The sequence below is a fragment of the Myotis yumanensis genome, unplaced genomic scaffold (assembly GCF_028538775.1).
Source record: "Myotis yumanensis isolate MYYU_CA2020_CCGP unplaced genomic scaffold, mMyoYum1.0.hap1 SCAF_2, whole genome shotgun sequence".
Classification (NCBI taxonomy): Eukaryota; Metazoa; Chordata; class Mammalia; order Chiroptera; family Vespertilionidae; genus Myotis; species Myotis yumanensis.
The window spans coordinates 55,438,300-55,464,199 of NW_027223753.1; the positions used below are offsets into that span (position 1 = coordinate 55,438,300).

The window sequence follows — 25,900 nt, forward strand, 5'->3', positions numbered from 1 at the left end:
CATCCTCCTCTGTCTGTCCTTAGGCCAATACCACAGTTTCTTAGTTACTCTAACTATTAGAAATTGATTTTTTTTAGATTTAATTCTTTTACCTTGTTCTTATACAAGGGTGTTTTGGCTATTTTTGGAAGATGTTTTCCTTTGGTAATAGTAATAATAGTTGTCTTCTGTTTGATGAATTTTAATCTTCCAGTTAGTTTCAGAGATCCATTATAAGAGAGCATGTGATAACTTGTTTTAGGGTTACAAACCTACATTTTGGTATTTCTTTTAAATTGACCCATCTGATGACAGAACAGTTCAGGTATTGCGTGTACAATGGGGATAAAAGTCAGAAGGTTTCAAAAAGAAACTGTCATATTAATTACTACTATATCTCAATAGTAATATCCCTAAAGTTCTTGTCAGAATTGGTATAGTATTCCATCCATGAGAACTTTTATATTTCCCCAGGTATAGTACCACTTTAGAGATTGTACTATTATTTAACTTATAAAATGTTTATTTATAAAATTTAGGATGCTGGTGTTGTTTTATTTTGAAAAACTGTAAGTCCTTTGGGCCACTGGAATTATGAAAATTATTTTATTTGAACAAACAGGAACCAATAAGGGAAATTTGTGTTGTTTTTTAATTATCTGGGTTGTTTGGATTCAGTTTTTCAAATATCTTCTATTCAGAAATACTCTTTTTGCCTTTTTCAATTAATCCTTTTGCTCAGAATTGAACTGTATTTCCTATCACTACTATGAGTTAAGGTGGATCACGGAGCTTTAATAGAAATGAAAATTGGGTACAATGATGTGAACTCTTTTTCATTTTCAGACTTTCAGGAGACTACTGTGCTAGTCTTACTATAATGGATCAGTGATTTCTAAACAGTATTTAGGCTGGCAGGTATCTTGGCTTGATTGATATATAAAAAGTATATGAAATAACATAAGCATAGAATGTTTAGAGGAAAACACATTTTTTTGAAAAGCACATTTTGTATTAAATGTTTATGATATCCACATTTGGATTTTTATTTTAATAGGTTAATGCAGCTGAATCAAAGATAACAAATTTAATATACCTAAAACATACCTTGGAACTTGTGGATCCTTTAAAGGTAATTTATGTGTGTGTGTATTGTACAAAACATGTCTAGTAATCCATATTTTTAAATTTTTTGTTTTGTAGAAATTCAAACTCAGAGAAAATCATAAAATAGTATAACTAATTCCCATATTCTCTATCTCTACATGCACAATGCATATGCATATTATTACTATTATTATTATTATTATTTTTTTTTAAATTTCAGATGTTTCTTTTTATATTTTTATTTTTATTTTTTTATTTTTATTGATTTCAGAGAGGAAGGGAGAGGGAGAGGGAGATAGAAACAACAATGATAAGAGAGAATCATTAATCGGCTGCTTCTTGCATGCCCCCTACTTGGAATGGAGCCTTTAACCCGGGCATGTGCCCTTGATTGGAATTGAACCTGGGACCCTTCAGTCCGCAGGCTGACGCTCTATCCACTGAGCCAAAACAGCTAGGGCAGCGGTTTTCAACCTGTGGGTCGCGACCCCTTTGGGGGTTGAACGACCCTTTCACAGGGGTCACCTAAGACCATCAAAAAACACATATAATTACATATTGTTTTTGTGATTAATCACTATGCTTTAATTATGTTCAATTTGTAACAATGAAATTGGGGGTCACCACAACATGAGAAACTGTATTAAAGGGTCGTGGCATTAGGAAGGTTGAGAACCACTGGGCTAGGGCCTTACTATTATTATTTTTACTGAACTATTTGAGAATAAGTTATAGTACCTAAATACTAAAGTGTATATCTCCTAAGGGCAAATATGTTCCTTTACCCAAACACATATGATTATAAAATTCAGGATATGTAGCATTAATAGACTACTGTTATATAATCTATAGCCCATATTCAAAATTTTCCAGTTGTCCTAATAATGTTCTTTATGGATTCCATCCCCCCGCCCCCTCCAGTTACAGGGTCTAGTTCAGGACCATGCATTATATTTGATGTCAGGATTTTATATACTCCTTTAAATTGAAAAGTTTCTCAACATTTCTTTGTTATGATATTGACATTTTGAAGTGTAAGGGTCAGTTGTTTTATAGGATATTCTTCAATTTGTCTGATTATTTATTCATGGTTAAATTCAGCTTATGCATATTTGGCAGTAATATTCTGTAAAAGTGTATATTTCTCATGTTGATGTCATTTCCCTATTTTTCTTTTTAAAGTTATAAGTAATGTATGAAGAAATACTTTGACACTGTGTAAATATCCTTTTTCTCATCAGACTTTCACTCATTGATTTTAGTATTTATTGCAACTCTTCTTTTTTTGAATCCTCACCTGAGGTAATTTTTCTGTTGATTTTTAGAAAGAGTGGAAGGGAGGGAGAGAGACAGAGAGAGAAACAACAATGTGAGAGAGATACATCAATTGGTTGCCTCCTGCATGCGCCTCACCCAGGGATCCAGCCTGCAAAGGAGGTACATACCCTTGACTGGAATCAAACTGGGGACCCTTTAGTCTGCAGGCCGGTGCTCTATCCACTGAGCCAAACCGGCTAGGATGCAACTCTTACCTGAAGTAATTGCTACTCTGTTGGTCACAAAATGGTGATTTTCTTTTTTTTTTTTTTTTTAAATATATTTTATTGATATTTTACAGAGAGGAAGGGAGAGAGATAGAGAGCTAGAAACATCGATAAGAGAGAAACATCGATCAGCTGCCTCCTGCACATCTACTGGGGATGTGCCCGCAACCCAGGTACACGCCCCTGACCGGAATCGAACCTGGGACCCTTCAGTCCGCAGGCTGACGCTCTATCCACTGAGCCAAACCGGTTTCGGCAATGGTGATTTTCTTATCAATTTTTAAATACTATCCTGTACAAAATATTTTTAAAATGAAAGTGGCAAAAAGAGCTTTTTTAAAAGAAAAAATAATGAAAAATATGGAACAATTTTTATAGAGTTTATTCTGGTAAAATGTAATAAAAGCAATTTGGCAAAAGATTTCAAAATCATTGTCATCTTTCTTAGGATAAAAGTGGTATAGTAATAAATCTTCTCCCCAAATTGATAGATTTGATTCAACAAATTTCAAATTTTGATATTTCAAAGGCAAAGTAAAAGCCAAAGAACCTCAGGAAAAATTTATAGCAAAGGAAAGACAAAATACTAATTTCTGTCATCATAAAAGTTATGTAATTTTTTTTGACATTCTGCTACTTTCTTTTTTTTTAATGTTTCTTTTTTTTATTAATTAAATCTTTATTGTTCAGATTACATTTGTTCCTCTTTTTTTCCCCCCCATAACTCCCTTCCTCCCAGTTCCCGCCCCACCCTCTGCCCTCACTCCCCACCCACTGTCCTCATCCATAGGTGCACGATTTTTGTCCAGTCTCTTCCCGAATCTCCCATTCCCCTTCCCCCACCAAGAATAGTCAGTCCATTCCCTTTCTATGTCCCTGATTCATTGTAATCACCAGTTCATTCTGTACATCAGATTATTTATTCACTTGATTCTTAGATTCAGTTGTTGATAGATGCATGTTTGTTGTTCACAATTTGTATCTTTACCTTTTTCTTCTTCCTCTTCTTAAAGGATACCTTTCAGTATTTCGTATGATACTGGTTTAGTGGTGATGAACTCCTTTAGCTTTTCCTTATCTGTGAAGCTCTTTATCTGACCTTCAATTCTGAATGATAGCTTTGCTGGATAAAGTAATCTTGGTTGTAGGTTCTTGGTATTCATCACTTTGAATATTTCTTGCCATTCCCTTCTGGCCTGCAAAGTTTCTGTTGAGAAATCAGCTGACAGTCGTATGGGTATTCCCTTGTAGGTAATTGAGTCTCTTTCTCTTGCTGCTTTTAAGATTCTCTCTTTGTCTTTTGCTCTTGGCATTTTAATTATGATGTGTCTTGGTGTGGTGCTCTTTGGATTCCTTTAGTTTGGGGTTCTCTGCGCTTCTTGGACCTGTAAGTCCATTTCTTTCACCAGGTGGGGGAAGTTCTCTGCCATTATTTCTTCAAATAGGTTTTCAATATCTTGCTGTCTCTCATCTTCTGGCACTCCTATAATTCTGATATTAGTCCGCTTGAAGCTGTCCCAGAGGCTCCTTACACTATCTTCACACTTTCGGATTCTTTTTTCATTTTGCTTTTCTGGTTGGGTGTTTTTTGCTTCTTCGCATTCCAAATCTTTGGTTTGATTCTTGTGCTCCTCTGGTCTGCTATTGGGTATAGTATTCTTTATTTCAGTCCGTGTATGCTTACTTTCTAATTTCTTTATCGTAGCATCGAGGGTCTCATTAGTTTTCGTGAGGCTCTCATCAAGTTTATTGCAAGCCCTCAAAATTGCGATTTTTAGCTCCATATCCTCCATTTCTGTCATGTTTTTTTGTCTCCGCATCTTTTATGCTTTCTTGGTGCACCCCCTTGTGGTCTTTGTGCACAGTCTTGTTCTAGTTAAGCCTTAATTGTTGTAGTTAATACTAGAGGGATTTGACCACCAGGCCGACTGGCTGTGAGAATCAGCTGTGGGAAAACTTCTGTCCTCTGGGGAGGTGCTAATCTAGCCTTTGCCTGAGGCTATCTGGCAAATGGCTCTGTGCAGGGCTTGGGCGGGGCGGGATCAACAGGGCGGGCAGAGGGAGCAGTTATGGCTGCTCTCAGTCCTGTTCCCAGAGGCTCTGCTTCTCAGAACTCCAGCAAGGGCTGCAAACCTCGGAGAGAAAGCTGCCCTCACATTCCAACTGATGCTAGACAATCCCGCTTCTCCCATTTGAGTCTGAGTCCCTAGAGACTCGCCCGGATCTGGAGCTCAGAGTCTGAGACTCCCTCCTGATTGAAAACGACAACCGCGCCCTCAGCCACCAGCCCGCTTTTCGCGCGCACCTCCGCACCTTTAAATTTTCCACACTGCGCCTCCCCTGAGCCTCGGTATGCTGTTGTCTTTCCTTCTAGTTGAAGAGTCTCTCCTCAGCCAGCCTTCCTGTGGTTCTGGGTGATGTCCGTTCCGTCTTTTAGTTGTATTTTTGAAGTGGTTGTTTGCGGCAGCAGTCTCCGGTGTTTACCTATGCCGCCATCTTGGTGGTCTCACGTTATGTAATTTTTAAAGAAAATACTGGAATGACAGTAGAAATAAGGAAAATGACTCCAAAATGGAAATCAAAGTGCAACTTACTGCTCCTGAGAGAACAGTGAGACAGGCAACTCCATAGCTGGCAGGAATAAAAATTGAACATATTTTACAGGAAATTTTTGAAACGTATGTTTTTTGATCCTGTAATACCACATCTAGAAATCTGTCTGAAATAACTTAAAAAATGTTGACCAAGATTTATGCCTAGTGATGGTAATTACAGCATTATTTATACTAGAAATTATAAGTAGCCTAGAACTCCAATAATTAGGGGAAGAGACAACTTGCTTCCTTCAGGATGGAATACATATTAGGAATTATTTAAAATTGTTGCTATAAAAGTTTTTTAATGCTTATGCTATAGTATTAAGTGGAGGAGAAAAGGAACATGCAATGAATTTTTTTAAAAGAAGTGATAGGAAATGTACCATAATATTTAGATTATTTATCTTTGGAAGGGTGGTAGAATTATGAGTGATTTAAATGTATTTCTTTATGTTTTTCTGAGTTTTTTAGTTTTATCAGTGTATAAGTATTATATTTTATTCATAAACAAAAAATATTGCCATTGCCTCATAGCACTTTAACTGTTTTGTTTATTCAAGTAATGAAACTTATAGTAAACATTGAGCAAAATAAAATCCATACTTTTACCATATAAGAATGGAGAAATTGCTCTATTTTTTAATATTCAGAGCACTTTTTTAGTTTAATGTAAATATAATGCAAATTTTGGAATTTTATGTAGAGTACTCCAAATGTATAATGATAGCTGCTGAAGTACTTATCTCTGAATTATCCCAATTAGTTGGGAGACAAGAAAAATAAGTCATAATAATGAAGCAATGGAGGCCACTTATTGGCCCTGTGCTCTTAATATGGAAAATGGAAAAGATACTATTCATCCTCACCTACATATCTAAAATATGTTTTATGAGTATGTAAGTGAGAAGATGAAGCAAGAAAGCACTTGGTAAGCTGTAAAGTATTGAACAACTGTAAAATGCTATGTGTGAATAATGTCATACTTCATTATCCTTAACTATCTTTATTTTATTCTTTAATAGATTGCTCTGAAGAACTGTAATACACCTTTATTAAGAGCTTACTATGGTTCCTTGGAAGATAAGAGGTCTTTGTCACTCAACTGTTAATCAAATATCAGATTATTCCTTTCTTCCTGACCATCACTGATTTTTAAGAACTCTAATTATATTTTGTAGAATAATTACTTGAGCTTTAGTTAATAGATCCTTTAAACTATTCTTCAAAATTGTAACTATACATTTTATCTTATAAATACCAATAAGTAGGGCAACATCATATTGAGTATTTGTGTTAATGGACAATTAGAATAGCATTAAAAATCATACATAATTTTAATATATCTTTTTAGCCATTCTCTTATGGAAAGTCTTACAAATATAAACATATATTTTCTCTTTTATTAAATTGTGAAGGGCCTAATATAACCAAAAATAATAGACATGAATACTGAATAAGATCTAAATACAATTTAATTTTAATATTGTTTATAGCAGTAGCACCTTGGCTCCTGACCAAAAAGACTTGATACTTAAGAACTGTTATTTCATTGATTTAAGATTCAGATCTTATGTAAACCTACAAATTGGGGTTCATAATGAAACTGAATTACAAATAAAATACAGAACAGAGTAAACAAAATGTTAGACTTCTGGTTTGCATAATCACTGTATTTAATCACTTGTATACTGTCTCACAATATATGTTCAGTCTCCCTTTCCCCTATTAAGTGTGAGGACCATATGTTAATCCTTCTTTGAATCTCTGCATCTAACAGAGTGCTTAATACATGGTATAAATAAATGTTTATTGAATCAATGAACATGAAACCAGAAATTTTTTAACAATTGTTCCAGGGTACATTTTATATTCATGGGCACAGTCAGTATGTATAATTTGGGAGATCTGTTTACTAGCAGTTGTAGAATCGCTCTTGGTGGCCTCATATTATTTTCAGAATCTAGTCCAACAAAGTAGTTTAAAATTGACATAGTCAAAGTTCTAACTTATGTAAATTTAAATATATATTGCTTAGTCATTATTTTCAACAGTGATTTAAAATAATACGATATTTGTTATCATTAACTATGACTCAAATTATGAATTATAACTATTTTACTTATTGCCTATAATATTCTTTTCTTAGGTTTGGAATCATACTTGAAAAGATTAAAACAGTAATTAATGATGATGCAAGGTATATGAAAGGATGCCTGAACATGAGGACTCAAAAGTGCTATGCAGTGAGGTCTAATATAAATGAATTTCTGGACATAGCTAGAAGAACATATACAGAGATTGTAGATGACATAGCAGGTAATTTAATTGAGCATATTTCTTTTGTTTTTTAGAAAACAAACTTTTAGACATGCTGTGCTTTTTTGTTGGTGATAACCTGCTATGAATACTTTTAATTTATTTTTTTGTTATCAAACAGGTAAGATTAACACATATTACCACTTAAGGAATATTAAAAAAAATAAAGATTACAAAGTGTTATAATATGTCTTTTTTTCTCCAATGTTAAATATAGAAGTACCTTTATAGAACATAGAAACTGCATAAAAAATGCAGGCTATCGGTATTAAAGGGTTTCAGTGGAGGAAGAGATATCATTTTTATCTAGAAGAGAATGCATTTGAGCCAGTATAGTAATTTAACAAATACAGGGGTGAGCAAAAGTCGATTTACAGTTGTGAATACATAAAACAGAAACATTCTTGTACAGAAACATGTGCATGAGAGGGGCACATCAATTGTCTAACACTGGCCAGGGCTGGAATATTTTGTTTTGTAAAATACGTTTTACAGAGGGTATTTCTTATTGTGAAGTAATTATTGCAATAATTTATGTGTTCTCTTTTATGTGTTCATTCTAAAAATAGAATGAATCAAAAACTAATATTCCTAAAGGACTTGTATGCATGCATATAAGCATAATCAATGGACACAGACACCAAGGGTGTGAGGGCATGAACGGGAGTAGGGTGGGGGGACAATGGGGGGATAAGAACATATATAATAGCTTAATCAATAAAAAAGAGCTTGGAAGGTGGCTGCTGATGGGAAGGCAGGCTGCAAGAAAGTGTGTGAGTGAAAGAATGGAAAGAGAGAGTGTGGACGTGTCGGGAGTGTCTATTAGGGACAGCTATATTCCAAGGGACTGTTGGGGACTGCCTGATGGGGCTCCCCTGACCGGGCAGCCCCTACTGCTGCTGAAATCTCTCCCGGAGCAGCCGCCTCTGCCGCAGAGACTGCACCATCTTGAAGGCGAGAGTGGCTGTGATCGGAAGCCTAGCCTTATCTTCAACCGGGAAGAACTCGGATACCTCCCAAGACCCTACAACCACGATACCCAGGGACCAGCTACGAACCCACGAACACCAGGTCTCAAGCAGCGTGAATACGAGGATGCAGACGAGCCCTGCACCTTCTCACTGAAAGGTCAAATATCACCTAGAGAAAGGTGAGGTCTGCAATCCAGGCTGGAGGGAGAAAAGCACGAAGCGGTATCTAGGGTTAAAAGGAAGTCTGCGCCCCACAAAATCTGCGGCCGTTGGGGTCAGCATAGCCCATGAATGTGGAAGGGGGTCCACAGGACTCCTGGCAGAAGGGAACTCTAGAAATCAACCCATAACTGGGCTGGGCACAGAAAGACAGCCTGTAATTCTACCAGTATACTTACTGGCTGTGCAGTACCAAGGAAAAAGGATGTGCTCAGAGACAAGCGTAATGCTGGGGGAAACCGTCCCGAGTCCACTGTCTCTGGCTTTTTTTTCCTCTTTAAATCCTTGCTTTTGATTCCTAAGCCCAGTACAGAGGATCTCCCAATTAAAAACACTCTCAGAGACTGCAGGGGAAAGTTGTTTTTGTGGAACCTGGGGATCAGAGAGGGGAGAAATGATCAGAAAACCAGTTCTGGGGCAGTCCATTCCCCCAACCCAGTATTAAGTGCAGCAGGGAAAACAAAAACTAAATACTGGATAGAGAGGACTTCTGGCCCTGGATGTCAATACAGAAACACTGCCACCCAGGGGTTGAATCTCAGATTGACTCTTGTGTAAATACAACTAAAGGCAGGCTGAGAAACAAAGAAATACCGCCTGCTTGAAAACAGGATTGTGGCTTACGACACAGATGAGCAGTGGAATGCAGGGAACTCAATAATGTCCTGACTACCTTACAGGAAACATGCATGCCAAACAGAACAGTAGAGGAAGTGAATGACCTTACTACACATTTTTATTTTTTATATTTTACTTAAATTAATTTTTTCTTTTTTTCTCACTTGATTTTACCTTTTTAATGATTATATTTTTATTTTTAAATAGTATTATTACTACTATTATCTTACCTTTTATTAAGTTTCATTTTATTTTTTCTTCATTTTCTTTACTTTATTTTGGGATTAGTGTCCTACATTCTATTTTCATTTAGCATCATTTTACTCTATCTCAACTTTACCTTTATGCCAACACTCTTACTCACTTTTCTCCTGTTGTTGTCTGTTTCTCTTACCTTATTCCTGCTTTAGATTTTCCCTATTCTTTCTTTTTACCCCCTGTCAAAAATTCATTCTAATTATATATCTAATTTCCACTCCCCTGCTCCAAGTTCATATACACTTCTCTCTTCTCTTTCTTCACTATCCAATTCATTTTCTCTCTTCCCTTATTTTTTCTTGTTTTCTGTTTTTTTTTTGTTTTATTTTGCTGTTTTGCCCTTCTTTCTCTCTGTCCTATTGTTGTTGTTTGTATTGATAGTTGATTAGTTTACTTTTTTTGTTTGTTTGTGTGATTGTTTCTCTTTTTTTTTGCTTCTGTTTTCCTCTTCTCGCTTGTTATTAGTTATTGTTTGTAGTATGCATTCATCTCTGGGTATTTGTTGTTCGCATTATTTTTGTTAGTTGTTTTATTGGAGTTGTCTCCCCATATAGTATTTTTCCCCCTTCTTTTTTTATTCTCTTTCTTTTCTCTCTTGCTTTTTTCCATTTTTTAATATCATTTTTGCACTCTTTTTTTATCCCCTAATTCTCTTTTCTCTGGTGGTCACCTTTATTTGGGGTTATTAGTATCGTGAATACATTTGTCTTCAGTGCCTTGTGTGTTGTGCATGGCTGTGTTGTATTTTGTGCCTTTAAGTCAATGCAGAAGAGAGAGAGCTACATAACCAGACACCCAGAGAGGAGAGATCATGGGGAGACAAAAAAAAAAAACACTCCACATAAGAAAGAAAAGGAGGCATCACCAGAAAAGGAAGTAAAGGAAATGGAGGCAAGCAATATGTCAGAGAAAGAATTCAGAGAAATGGTCAAAAGGTCACTGAAAAGGTTGGAAGACAAATTCAACAATATATGTAAGAACCAAGAGGAAATGAAGAATAACTAAGAAGAAATGAAAAATGACATTGCTACAATAAAGAACTCAATAGAAAGCATCAGCAGTAGACTAGAAGAAGCAGAGGACCACATCAATGAGCTAGAAGGCAAGATAGGAAAAAATACCCAAGCAGAGCAGCATCTAGAAAAAAAACTTAAAAAGCAGGAGGAGAGCCTAAGGGAACTTTGGGACAACATGAAATGAAACAACATTTGCATAATAGGGATGCCAGGAGGAGAGGAAACTGAGCAAAGAATAGAAAACCTGTTTGAAGAAATAATGACAGAAAACTTCCCTGGTATCGAGAAGAAAAAACTGACACCAGTCCAAGAAGCTCACAGAGTCCCAAACAAAATGAACCCAAAAAAACCAATGCCAAGGCACATTATAATTAAATTGGCAAACACCAACGATAAAGTAAGAATCTAAAAAGCGGCCAGAGAGAGACAGAAAGTTACCTACAAAGGATCCCCCATCAGACTAGTGACTGATTTCTCAACAGAAACACATCAAGCCAGAAGGCAATGGAATGAAATATACAAAGTCATGCAAAGGAATGGTTTGAATTCAAGAATATTGTACCCAGCAAGGCTATCAATCAAAATTGAGGGTGAAATCAGGAGCTTCACAGACTAAAAAGGACTAAGGGAGTTTATTACCACCAAACCATCAATGCAAGAAATGCTAAAGGGTCTGCTATAAAAAGAACAAATAGGAAGGGAAGAAGGAACACAGGCATAAAGAATAAAAATGGCGACAAACAAGTACCTATCAATAATAACTTTAAATGTAAATGGATTAAATGCCCCCCAAAAAAGACATAGGGTAGCTGAGTAGATAAGAAATCATGTCTTATATATCTGCTGTCTACAGGAAACCCACCTCAGAAAAAAGGACTTACACAGACTGATAGTGAAGGGATGGAAAAGGTTTTTCAGGTGAATGGAAATGAAAAAATAGCTGGGGTAGCAATATTTATATCTGACAAATTAGACCTCAAAGTGAAGACCATAACAAGAGATAAGGCAGGCCACTTCATAATACTAAAGGGAGCAATTCAACAAGAAGACATAACTCTGGTAAACATATATGCACCCAATATAGGAGCACCCAAATACATAAACTTCTGGAGGATATAAAGGGAGAGATTGACAGCAATACAGTCATAGTAGGGGAAGTTAATACCCCACTAACACCACTGGACAAATCCTCTAAACAAAAAATCAGCAGAGAAACATCAATTCTAAATGACTCACTAGACCAGATGGAATTAATTGACATCTTCAGAGCATTCCACCCCAAAGCCACAGAATATGCATTCTTCTCAAGTGCACATGGGTCATTTTCAAAGATAGACTATATATTGGGACACAGGCAAATTCAAGAAGATATAAATCATATCAAGCATCTTCCCAGATCACAATGGCATAAAACTAGAAATCAACTATAATAAAAACAATAAAAAATCAAACACCTGGAGGTTAAATAGCATGCTATTAAACAATGTTTAGTTTACCAAAGAAATGAAAGAAGAAATAAAAAGCATCATGGCAACAAATGACAATGAAAATGAAACAATCCAAAATCTATGGGACACAGTGAAAGCAGTCTTGAGAGGGAAGTTCATAGCTGTACAGGCTACCTCAAAAAACAAGAAACAATGGCAATACATTATCTAACCGTATAACTCAAAGAGTTAGAAAGAGAGCAACAAGAAAAGCCCAGCGTAAGCAGAAAGAAGGAAATAATAAATATCAGATAAACGACATAGAGACCAAAAAAAACAATATAACAGATCAACAAAACCGAGAGCTGGTTCTTTGAAATGATAAACAAGATTGATGAACCTCTAGCCAGGCTCACCAAGAAGCAAAGAGAGAGGACCCAAATAAACAAAATCAGAAATGAAAGAGGTGAACTAACAACTGATCCCATAGAAATTCAAATGATTATGAAAAAATACTATGAACAACTCTATTCCAACAAAATGGACAACCTAGATGAAGTGGACATATTCTTAGAAAAATACAAGCTCCCAAAACTCAACCAAGAAGAATAAAAAAACCTGAATAGGCCCATAACTACCGAAAAATGGAAACATTGATCAAAAACCTTCCAGCAAACAAAAGCCCTGGACTGGACGGCTTTACAGGGGAGTTCTACCAAGCATTCAAAGAAGAATTAAAACCTGTCCTCCTCAGACTATTCCAAAAAATTCAAGAGGAAGGCAGACTTCTAATCTTTTTATATGTAGCCAGCATTACCCTAATCCCAAAACCAGATAAAGGCACCACAAAAAAAGAGAACTACAGGCCAATATCCTTGATGAACATAGATGCTAAAATCCTCAACAAAATTCTAGCAAATCAGATTCAGCAATACATTAGAAAGATCATACACTATGACCAAGTGGGATTTATTCCAGGGATGAAAGGATGGTACAATATCCACAAATCAATAAATGTGATGCATCACATAAACAAACAGAGATACAAAAATCACATAATCATATCAATGGATGCAGAAAAAACATTTGACAAAATCCAACACCCTTTCTTGATAAAAACTCTCAGCAAAGTGGGAATAGAGGGATCATACCTCAACATAATAAAAGCCTTATATGACAAGCCTACAGCCAACATCATACTCAATGGGCAAAAACTAGAACCATTTCCCCTAAGAACAGGAATAAGACAGGGATGCCCACTCTCACCATTCCTGTTTGACATTGTTCTGGAAATGCTAGCCATAGCGATCAGACAAGAAGAAGAACTAAAAGGCATCCAAATTGGAAAAGAAGTAAAACTGTCCTTATTCACAGGTGACATTATCCTATACATAGAAAACCCCAAAGACTCCATGGAAAAACTACTGGACCTAATAAATGAATTTGGCAATGTAGCAGGATATAAAATAACACCCAACATCTATGGCCTTTTTATATGCCAATAATGAACTCACAAAAAGAGAAATGAAAAAAATAATCCCATTTACCATTGCACCAAAAAATTAAGATACCTAGGAATAAATTTAACTAAGGATGTAAAAGACCTGTACTTGGAAAAATACAGGACATTGAAAAAAGAGATAGAGGAAAACATAAACAAATGGAAGAACGTACCATGTTCATGATTGTTAGAATCAACATCATTAAAATGTCCATACTACCTAAAGCAATCTATAGATTCAATGAAATACCTATTAAAAAACAATGGCATCTTTCAAAGATCTAGAACAAACTCTCCCAAAATTCATCTGGAATAAAAAAGACCTTCAATAGCCACAGCCATCCTGAGAAAGAAGAACAAAGTTGGAGGGATCATAATATCACAAATCAAGCTATATTACCAAGCCAAAACTGCCCGGTACTTGCACAAGAACAGACATATAGACCAATGGAACAGAATAGAGAACCCAGAAATTGACCCAAGCCATTACACTCAATTAATATTCAACAAAGGAGGCAAGAGCATACAATGGAGTCAAAACAGCCTCTTTAATAAATGGAGCTGGGAAATTTTGGCAGATACATGCAAAAAAAATGAAACTAGATCACCAACTTACACCATACACAAAAACAAACTCAAAATGGCTAAAGGACTTGAATGTAAGATGGGAAACCATAAAAATCCTACAGGACTCCATAGGCAGCAAAATTGCAGACATATGTTGTAGCAATATCTGTACAGACAAAGATCCTAGTGCAAGAGAGACTAAGGAGAAAATAAACAAATGGGACCACATCAAAATAAAAAGCTTCTGCACAGCAAAAGAAACTGAAAGGGCTGGCGGGGCACGTGGCCCCGCAGGCATCCGGCAGGGAGGATCACGGGCAGCCATGGCCAAGGCAGCGCCTGACCAGATAGGCGCAGGCCCGCGGACGCCCAGAAGGACCTGGGCCGCCCTCCTCGGCCTCCGAGTCACTTTCGGGCCGAGCAGCGGGCGACCCAAGGGCCAGGCGGGGTGGTGGGCGGCCTGCCTCCTGGTGACGCCCATGGCGGCAGGCCTTGCATGGGAGCCGAGTGGCCGGCTTCCCATCCATTAAGGGACCTCCATTTTGTATGGAACCATGTGCTCAGCGAAGGCTCCTTCCCCCTCGGAAGGAGCCTCTGCTAGCCACACCCACCATTTCTCTGGACTAACCAATGGTAATCAAGGGAAGTGCACGCCATCGATATGACCACATCCTGTGTAATGGGTCACCAGCTCGCACCTGGCCAATCGGCGGGGGGCACAGCCCCCTCTCCCGCCCCTACTCCAACCCTCTATGAAACCCCTGGTTCGAGCAGACGGCTCTTTTTTTGCCACCTGCTGCTGCGTCAGTAAGGAAGGTAGAGGAGCTAAGCCCGGGCTTAAAATAAAAGACTCTTTGCTTTTGCATCGGATTGGATGGCTCACTGGTGGCTTCTTGGGAATCTTGAAATCTGGGCATAACATTTGGGGGCTCGTCCGGGATTCCCAGGACCATGCAGGGATCCTCAATCCGTAGAGTCTGCTTGGCCGCGGTAAGTGTCTGTATGTTGTGTATTCTGTCCTGTATGAGCTCACTTCTGGAATCTGCCTGAGGGGTCTAGGGCGGACGCGCCCGTGAACGACCACAGGCGGGGGAGAGTTAGAAGACGTTCTGCTCCCCACGAGGAATGTGTATTCTCCTCACGGTTATGAGAGATGTGTATTGCTTTCATGAGAGATGTGTATTCCTTTCATGAGAGATGTGTATTTCTCTCGCGGATTTGAGACGAGGTCGGGGGATCTGTAGGCGGGTAGCTTCCGCCATCTGTATCTGTAGCTTTGCTCCCGAAGTCGGGAGGTCTGTAGAAACCCCAATCTGAGACGGTTTAGCGTAATGCCGCCGTCTGTTTCTTCCATGGAATTGGAAGGCTGTTTCGGGCCCTCTTTGTCTGTCTGTGTTTTTGTTTTACGGATGTTATCAGTTCAAGGAGATTGGGGGAGGCTTCAGAGCTCCCTCGGGAATTGGGAAGTTGTTAGGAATTGAATGGATTGTTTAAACTCTGAATGAATGTCTGATGAAAGTATGTGAGTGTAAAGGCAGGGGAGGAGTCCCCGCCCGCGGGCCTCCCAGGCAGGGAGGGTGAGCTGGAAATCACTGCCTGGGGCCGCAGGAGCCGCTTGCTCTGCAATAGGGGGCTCGGCCTCCGGCCTGGTCGGCGGCGGGCGCTGGGCCGGAGCCGGAGCCGGAGCCGGAGCCGGAGCCCGAGGGGCGCAGCCTGGAAGAGGCCGGAGGCCGGGAGAGGCGGCGGCAGCCCGGGCAGCCCGAGCCCCGCAGCTCGGCTCCATGAGCGGCGGCGGCGGCGGCGGCGGCGGCGGCGGCGGCGGCGGCGGCAGCGGCGGCGGCGGCGGCGGCGGCAGCGGCGGCGGCGTTGGCCGGCGTTGGCCCCGGGCTTGTGGAACTCGGGGGGCGGGGCCGGCGCGTCGCTCACGGAAGGTGGGAGCAGCGAAGGCCCCCGTCGGCGTTGGGTCCGGGGGAAGGTCCCCCGCGGAGCCTGCAGCCGGACACCCAGGAGGCCGGGGGCGGCTGCGGCTCTGGATGCAAGCCGGCCTCTTCCCATGGAGATCGCCCCAGCTAGGAATGTAAAAGTTTTAAAACCACCAGGAAGTTGATAGTCAAATTTACATGTGGATAGCTATGGGGTTTGCCCCAGCAGGAAAATTGTGACCATTTTAAAATTTAGCAGCTATACCAGGCTTATTGGCTGGAAACTTCAGGAAGTGTGCTTGAATCCAATTTCTAAAGTAAAAGTACAATTATTTCAGGTAGAAACTGGTTTCTGTAAATATGTATCCTTGTTGTTAAATTTGAATGTATTATTAATCTGAGGAATGTTAATTATTTACATGTCACCTAAAAATTAAGGCTAAAAGTTTTAACTGGAAAGCATGGCTTTGGTGTAATGGGAGGAAAGAAATGTTAAATAGATGATAGACCAGTAAGCTAGGACTGGTCACTAGTGGATTGTGAAAAGAACTAAACATGGCCTAACTTCTCCCTTGGTACCCCTGAAACGTCAGAGGGTACTTCTAGCCTTGGTTTTCTCGGGTTTTGGTTTTAAATTTGTTTATTTATTTATTTGTAATAAATGCCATTTCTATCTGGATAAAACTTAGATCAAGAACTTGTTCACTAAAAGAGTATAAGTATAAATATTTATTTAATATTTGTATATCTGCTTGAATATGGTTGTTTATTCATATGCATGTAGAAATCTAAAAAAAAAAGAACAGAAAGGCACACACTTGACTTCTTAAGGCTGAGTGCTCTGACGGATAGCAAAGCACCCTGAGCGGCCGCTGGGATCTTTCCCCAAGGGCGCTTGCTCTCTGCCAGAGGTGGAATCAACCTGCCTAACTAGTAAACATTTCTATCTGTTTGTCTGCTGGAAACTTTGATTTACTATGTAATATTCAGTGCTAGATTGAAATTTTCGAATTCTAGGCTGATTGGGACATTTAAGAATGAAGAACACAGTTCCCCAAGGCAAAGACTTAATGAGCCTTTCCCCCTGCCTGTAAAGGAAAACAATGGGCCTTGAAATCTATAAAAATAAGCGGGAATGAAGCTGGTCTAATGTACTGAAAGGGTTTGGTCCTAGCGCATTCCCTTGAAAGAGGCCTGGTTGCTGAACCTGGTGAGGGCCATGAAGTGGAACCCTCGCGAGGTCTGAGAGTCACTGGAGCAGCCGGCCACCATGGGGCCCTGGGGAGAACCAGAGCTCCTGGTGTGTCGCCCAGAGGCAGTAGCCTCGGCTCCCCCACTGCCTGTGGGCCTGGAGGTGAAGTTGGGGGCCCTGGTGCTCCTGCTGGTGCTCACACTCATCTGCAGTCTGGTGCCCATCTGTGTGCTACGCCGACCGGGAGCCAGCCTGGAAGCCTCAGCCTTCTGCCAGAAAGTCCTGAGCCTGGTAAGCTGCTTTGCCGGGGGTATGTTTCTGGCCACCTGTCTCCTGGACCTGCTGCCTGACTAACTGTCTGCCATAGACGAGGCCCTGGCAGCCCTGCACGTGCGACCTGGGTCCATCAAACCCACGTCCGGTCAGCGGACCCATCCATGATCCGGAAAGACTTCATTACCAAATGGAGCGTCGATCGAGATCAACGCAACCTGCTATGGCGTGCTCGACCTGCCCGATGCTGGTAACATTGAATAGACTTAGATAATACCTGCATCTTCATGGACATGGCTCCAAAAGACAAGGACAATTTATAGAAAGGCCAAGAATAGACTTTAGTAGAATTTGGCTGCCTAAAACGGCCATGATGCTAATATGCTTCATTGTATTGATGTGTTATATTGACCTTTAATTCTCTTGCAGGTTTGAATTTATGTTGGCTGTCCTGGAAGGGGACTGTGTGGGATGAACCCCAAGAGTAGAGGGTGTCTGGCTGCCAAGAGGGCAGGTGCCCAACTGGGCAGGAACAGTGCCCATCAGGTTTTGGTCTCTGTTGAGAGACAGCTAACAGTTGGCAGCCTGTAATACTGTCTTGCAGGCCTTTGTGACGATGCCCATGTCAGGGGTAGTAAGCTGGAAAAGTCCTGACTAGAATAGAAGGTCTAAGGTATGATTATGCATAGAAAGAAAGTTTAATGCCAACAATTGAAAGGAATTGACAAGGAAAGTCAGAAAATCTTAGAGTAGATCAGTATGTCTTTCTTCTTATGTAATTCCTCCGAAATTTGGCAATGCTAACATGGCAATACATTTCTTTGCGTAGATTCAATAAGACCGGTTCCTAATAGTGGTTTTATTAACGGAAAACTTTGACTGGAGTATCATGTTTTAAAGAGCCCTGTCTGAGCTCTAAAGACTTGAAGCCAGTAAGAATGCCACGAAGAAAGCCTGGTATCCTGCTTGGAAGCCCTGAAGATGGCTGGCGCTGGAGTGTCAGGCCGATGCCCTACCCTCACTGGCGGTTGGTAAGAGTAAAAGGGGAGCAGTAGGGATGCCTCTGCATTCCTGCGGGACCCCCACACGCTCTGGGCCGCAACAAGTAGGAGGGCTACTGAGATGGGCCTTAAAGCCTGAAGCGTGGGCTCAGGTGGAGCAGATACTGCAGGCGGGCCTGATGGCAGCTGGGTGGCGTGGCTTCCTGGCCCTACGGGGCACATTAAGATTCAACCATGAGATTCCAGCAAAGGTAGTCAATTACCATTCTTGTTGTGTCTATGCAAACATCAGGACAGTAGATAAATTAATCTTGATTTGGCTTTTTGATAGCCATGGGGGAATTTTAAGAAGAAAAGTCCTATTTCAATAGAAGTTGTTAAAGCTAAAATGGTTTCTTTCCCTTCCACCAGACCATTTGTTAAGAGATGTCCAGGATAAACCTCTAGCCACGGTGGAATGGAAAAGCAGGCCGTCTCATGATTGAGCCGGAAGTTCCAAGACAAAGGGGGGAATGAAAGGGCTGGCGGGGCACGTGGCCCCGCAGGCATCCGGCAGGGAGGATCACGGGCAGCCATGGCCAAGGCAGCGCCTGACCAGATAGGCGCAGGCCCGCGGACGCCCAGAAGGACCTGGGCCGCCCTCCTCGGCCTCCGAGTCACTTTCGGGCCGAGCAGCGGGCGACCCAAGGGCCAGGCGGGGTGGTGGGCGGCCTGCCTCCTGGTGACGCCCATGGCGGCAGGCCTTGCATGGGAGCCGAGTGGCCGGCTTCCCATCCATTAAGGGACCTCCATTTTGTATGGAACCATGTGCTCAGCGAAGGCTCCTTCCCCCTCGGAAGGAGCCTCTGCTAGCCACACCCACCATTTCTCTGGACTAACCAATGGTAATCAAGGGAAGTGCACGCCATCGATATGACCACATCCTGTGTAATGGGTCACCAGCTCGCACCTGGCCAATCGGCGGGGGGCACAGCCCCCTCTCCCGCCCCTACTCCAACCCTCTATGAAACCCCTGGTTCGAGCAGACGGCTCTTTTTTTGCCACCTGCTGCTGCGTCAGTAAGGAAGGTAGAGGAGCTAAGCCCGGGCTTAAAATAAAAGACTCTTTGCTTTTGCATCGGATTGGATGGCTCACTGGTGGCTTCTTGGGAATCTTGAAATCTGGGCATAACAAAACCATCAGCAAAACAACAAGAAAGCCCACTGCATGTGAGAACATATTTGCCAATGTTATCTCCGATAAGGGTTTAATCTTCAACATTTACAGAGAACTCATACAGCTTAACAAAGAGAAGATAAACAATCCAATCAAAAAATGGGCAAAGGACCTAAATAGACACTGTTCGAAAGAGGACATTCAGAAAGCCAAGAGACATATGAAAACATGCTCAAAGTCACTAATAATCCGATAGATGCAAATTAAAACAATGAGGTACCATCTCACACCTGTCAGAATGGCTATCATCAACAAATCAACAAATGACAACTGCTGGAGAGGATGTGGAAAAAAAGGAATGGTTCTTCACTGCTGGTGGGAATGCAGACTGGTGCAGCCATTGTGGAGAACAGTATGGAGCTTCCTCAAAAAACTAAAAATGGAACTCCCATTTGACCCAGTGATCCCACTTCTAGGAATATATCCCAAGAAGCCAGAAACACCAATCAGAAAGGATATATGCACTCCTATGTTCATAGCAGCACAATTTAAATAGCTAAGATTTAGAAACAGCCTAAATGCCCATCAGCAGATGAGTGGATTAGAAAACTGTGGTACATCTACACAATGGAATGCTACACTGCTATGAAAAAGAAGGAATTCTTACCATTTGTAGCAGCATGGATGGAACTGGAGAGCATTATGCTAAGTAAAATAAGCCAGTCAGTGAAAGAAAATTATCACATGATCTCATTCATTTATGGATAATAAAGAACATTATAACCTGATGAACAAAAATATAGTTACAAAGTCAGAGAAGCATCGAACAGGCTGTCAAATTACAGTGGGAAGGCTGGGAGGGTTGGGGGGGAGGTAAGAGATCAACTGAAGGACTTGCATGCATGCATATAAGCATAACCAATGGATGAAAGACACTGGTAGGGTAGGGTGAGGGCAAGTGCCGGGGGGTAGGGGAGGCTGGGAGAAGGTCAATGGGGGAAAAAAAGGAGACATATGTACTACTATCTGTAATACTTTAAATAATAAAATAAATAAATCAACCCCTAATATTCCTAATACAGAGAACATAAAATAGTCTTAATTTTATTTTATTTAATTTTTACAATTTTTTTACTTTCAAAATATCAATCAAAATGACTAGCTTTGCTCTACAATTTAAAAAAAAGAATACTTTAACCAGATATTTTAGACATTAAAAGTCTTTAGAGTTTAAAAGTATAACAAGACCTTCCTATTTATATGTAAAATAAAAAGTGGATGTGATATTTTTAAACAGAAAAAATAATTTCTCATTAAAATTTGTTTTGTTTTTATTTTTTTCTCGTCACTAGGAATGATATCGCAGCTAGCAGAAAAATATAGTCTTCCTTTAAGGACAAGTTTTAGCTCTGCTAGAGGATTTTTTATTCAGATGACTATAGATTGTGCAGCCCTACCCAATGATCAACTTCCTTCAGAGTTTATTAAGGTACACTCTAGAGCTTGGTTAGGAGATTATTGTTTCTGATTTTTCAGGATGACGTTTACATATTTTCAGGCACTCCTTGAGTTTTACATGCCAAATTTACTAATGTTCTGTATATTGCCTCTCCTATTCCTACCTACCCATCTAACAGCTATAGTAATGCAAGAGTGATTTACGAGCATTTTTTAAAAGAGAAATACCAAGCAGTGCTTCCCACAGTTCTGGGAGCTTGGTAAAAAAGGAAAATGAAGAAAGATAGTCCAAAAGATATTTTTGATCAAAGAAATTTAGAAAATACTGTACCATCTCATTTTAGGTAGTTCTGTAGTGCACATTTGCCTATTAAAGTTTTAAAATGAAGTAGAGAAATATACTTAATTTGTTTTAATCTAATATTGCCAAACTTTCGGATCAGGGAAACATTTTTTCCTATATACATATTAACTCCTCCATAATATACCAATTTGGGAACATCTAACCTACTCTAGTCTTATTTTTTATGCTCCAAGGGAGTCCCTTTTGACAAAAACAAACCATTTAAATCTCAGGGCTTTAAAATATATACTGTATTACCAAGTAATGTGGATGGATGAAGTGAAGAGTAGATTGAGACTTGGTAATGGGATTAGAGATTGAGTGACGTTCAGTTATGGGGCAAGGCCTAAAACAGGCATCAGAATCAGAGTGAGGACTACTAATATGTGTCCTGCATATTACTTGATAATAAGACTTTTAAATAAACATTTCTATATAGTTGTTTTAAGGCTTATAAAAAAAAGTCATGTCAATGGACTAAGTTAAAAAATTCTGTTTTAACCTTAGATGTGATCTTTCCTCATTCAAAAACATTATTTGGTACTTTCTCTGAGAAACTGTAACTGAAAAATTAAAATGACTAACCTAAATATCTGTATTTTTATTGTTTAAGATCTGTATGCTTTATTTCATAGGAGTGTACATCTATCTTGACTTTTGTTCTTTAATTTCCTGACAGATCTCTAAAGTGAAAAATTCTTATAGCTTTACATCAGCAGATTTAATTAAAATGAATGAAAGATGCCAAGAGTCTTTGAGAGAAATCTATCATATGACTTATATGTAAGAGCATTTGAAATTTTTGAGTATTGAATTAAATTGCTTTCATTTGAGTCACTATAGTAAATTTCATTAATTTATTTTTTATCTGATTGCAAAATAAATGGTAAAGAAAGAACATTTTCTGGACAAACAAATTTTGTTACTGTGATTGGGATTAGTGAGTCTCACAGAAGCCTTAGGCCAAATCTGATTGCCAAATAACCTTATTACTACTGATACTTCCACCATTATATAGAATTTGGCACATCCTGGTCTTATTTGGGGTTTTATTCAGTTTACTCTTTTCCTATGTTATATAACTTCCACTTTGCATGCTTTACTACTTATACAGCAACATCACAGAAGTGTCAGTCTCTTGCTTTTCATGAAACAGTAGCAGTATAGCTAGAAATAAGAAATAGGATGTTTAGAATTGGTGAGCTGAGATGATAAAGAGAAATATTGGGCTTTCCAAACAATTTCAGGGCAGAGACCACAGAGATTACATGATGCAGTACATTCTGGGAATATATTTTTCCTTGTAAGGAAAAAACTTTTATATTATGTCACAATTATGTTAACTCTACCACATAAAAGCTTAAATAATTATGCTATTAAGGTGTATGTGTGTGTGTGAGAGAGAATATATGGGTGAGAGAAAATACATGACAGGTTTTGTGGAGAATTTAACATATACAAAAATCAAAATTATTAGCAGATAGGATATGTTGAAATATAGTGAACACTTAACCTATATAAAATATTTTTTTTAATAAAAGTTTATTTCATTAAGATTTAATAAAAAGCAGTCATTTCAAAAACATGGTGCTCACACATCAGAAGATGGTTTCTTTGCTACTAACTAGCTATGACTTTGAGCATGAGCTTCAATTTCCTCATGTCTATAATGAGAAAGTAGACTTATCTTTAGTGTATAACTCAAATGTGAATGTTATTTTACCTGAGGCAATGAATTTAATATTGTTTTACAATTTCATAGTATGCCCCTCTTTAAAAAGAATGACTTATCTTACCAAATGTGTACTTTCAGGATAGTGTGCAAACTGCTTAGTGAAATTTATGAACATATTCATTGTTTATATAAATTGTCTGACACTGTGTCAATGCTGGATATGCTACTGTCATTTGCTCATGCCTGCACTCTTTCTGACTATGGTAAGTTATTTGCTTTGGAATAAGTATGTTGCATACTGAAATTTCTGTTCCATTCAAGCAATTTTATATAACAACTAGAGGCCCAATGCGCGAAATTTGTGCAAGAGTAGGCCTTCCTTCCCCCGGCTGCCGGTTGCCGGCACCAGCTTCTCTCTGGCATCTGGGACGCAGGTTTCCCTTGCAACCCTGGCTTCGTCCAGAAGGTCCTCTGGTCTAATTAGCATATTATGCTTTTATTATAGATTATGAACATTTTGCATTTTTACATGAAATATAGTCTCTTGCTGATGGTCCTAGACTTGCTCAAAACAGAGCAAATGAAATTGCCCTTAAAATTTCTTTTAAAAGTAAGAAATTTTTACTGAGAAATTGAAAAATCAGAAAGAAAAAAGTGCAAGAAATTTTAAAGGTTCCCTAAATAAGAAAGACTTCAGAGTTGTTTCCTTGGTGAAAATGATAATGACCCAAATTTATAAAGTTCCAATTTGAAGACTCATTAAAAGCAGAATGACTAATACTAATAGACATGAAAGAAATGACTCTCCAAAGTGAGCAATTTCTAAACTAGCTCCTTAGATGTGAGCTTCCCAGGATCAGGAATTATGTCATTTATTTTTGTATAGGCCTTGAATATAAATGTTAAGTAATTTTCTAATGTTAAATGAATACTTGAAATTTATTATTTAATTCACTAGCAATAACCATACTCCAGTATACAAGTTTTCAGAACTAGTATATATGATAATTAAGGTTGAATAATTATGAACTTAACAACATTAATAACAATTTTTTTCCTATATTTAGCAGTAACATTTCCAAAATGTTATGCTTATTTCTTTCTATGATGAGAAATAAATATCTTATAAATATTTTTTCATATTTCCATGTTTTTTATGGAAATATTAACTTTTTTAATAGTTATTTTATAGGCCCAAATTTTTTAATCTTTTGTACTTACTTTTGGGTCAAGATTCGCTGTATTTCCTTAGGGATCAGCTAATCTTTATAGTAGTTTTCTTAACTGTTAAGATACTTGATGTTGCTTCATTTTAATTTGAGAGGGACCATCTTGAATAATGAATTTTTGGTGTAAAAAATATTTTGAAATAATTAAAAATATTTTTTCTAACCAACTTCACTCTCATAATGAATACTATCAAGTTTATCCCTGTGTTTCATCTAGAGCAGCGGTTCTCAATCTGTGGGTTGCAACCCCTTTGGGGGTCGAATGACCCTTTCACAGGGGTTGCCTAAGACCATCGGAAAACACATATATAATTACATATTGTTTTTGTGATTAATCACTAGGCTTTAATTATGTTCAATTTGTAACAATGAAAATACACCCTGCATATCAGATATTTACATTTCGATTCATAACAGTAGCAAAATTACAGTTATGAAGTAGCAACGAAAATAATTTTATGGTTGGGGGTCACCACAACATGAGGAACTGTATTAAAGGGTTGCGGCATTAGGAAGGTTGAAAACCACTGATCTAGAGGAATGTAACATTTTATATCTCTCTGACCTTCTTCCTTCTCCCTTTACCACAAAAAGTTTCTATAAATTAACATATTTTGTGTATGTTTTCTTTAGCCTTTAAGATTTCATTTCAGATACAATTTTTATAAGGGTTTGGACATAAAATTATTTTTATGTTTGATTTTACTCTATATTTATACCTCATTTGAAAAGCTAAGTATGCCAGATTTGAAATAATGCTTAAGGTGGGGATTAAGTAATGTATAATTTTGTAGTACCAGTAATTAATTGTTATTTTAAAACTACTATCTGACTAGTTGATTCTTCTTAATATATACAAATCTGAAAATGTCATGAACTCTTTTGGAGCCTAGGATAACAGGAAACTAAATCCTAGAGCTCCCTGGAAGTGAGTAAAAGTGATGGTGTTTAGAGTGTGTCAGTTATAATTTAGATGGATATATAAATTATTTGGGATAAAATAATACCTTACTGTTACTGTTCAGAATTGACCCTAGTAAAATCTGTAAGGTGTCATAGTATGTGCTTATCACATAATTTGAAAATATAAATATAGACTATTCTTTCAAAAACTATTCTATTTTTTTTCTTTAGTTCGACCAGAGTTTACTGATACTTTAGCAATCAAACAAGGATGGCATCCCATTCTTGAAAGAATATCTGTGGAAAAACCTGTTGCCAACAATACCTATATTACAGAAGGGAGTAATTTTTTGATAATTACTGGACCAAATATGAGTGGGAAATCCACATATTTAAAACAGATTGCACTTTGTCAGATTATGGCCCAGATTGGTAAGTTATGTCTTACTTTATAGTTACCATTTCTGCTTCCCATTTTCAATATTTTGTGCCTCATATTTTAGATCCAGGTGCCTAATTAACCCAAGAACAGTTTGGAGTAGACTTTCTTACCTAAAAGATTATATAGTAGTGTCCATTATGTAGACCATAACTTTTAGGATTTGGTATTTATTAAGTTTCATCCAGTT

The 25,900-nt window shown here is 38.6% G+C and overlaps 1 protein-coding gene across 1 annotated transcript in view; it reads left to right on the top strand.

Annotated features, from left to right (window-relative positions):
- MSH4 (mutS homolog 4) overlaps positions 1 to 25,900 on the top strand; it is an 83,602-nt gene that overhangs the window by 26,766 nt on the left and 30,936 nt on the right. The window contains exons 9-15 of the mRNA XM_070403715.1: positions 1,037 to 1,111; positions 6,250 to 6,314; positions 7,374 to 7,543; positions 21,016 to 21,152; positions 22,144 to 22,247; positions 23,278 to 23,402; positions 25,503 to 25,703. Of these exons, the coding sequence (XP_070259816.1) occupies positions 1,037 to 1,111; positions 6,250 to 6,314; positions 7,374 to 7,543; positions 21,016 to 21,152; positions 22,144 to 22,247; positions 23,278 to 23,402; positions 25,503 to 25,703 (877 nt within the window). The remainder of the gene's footprint in view (positions 1 to 1,036; positions 1,112 to 6,249; positions 6,315 to 7,373; positions 7,544 to 21,015; positions 21,153 to 22,143; positions 22,248 to 23,277; positions 23,403 to 25,502; positions 25,704 to 25,900) is intronic.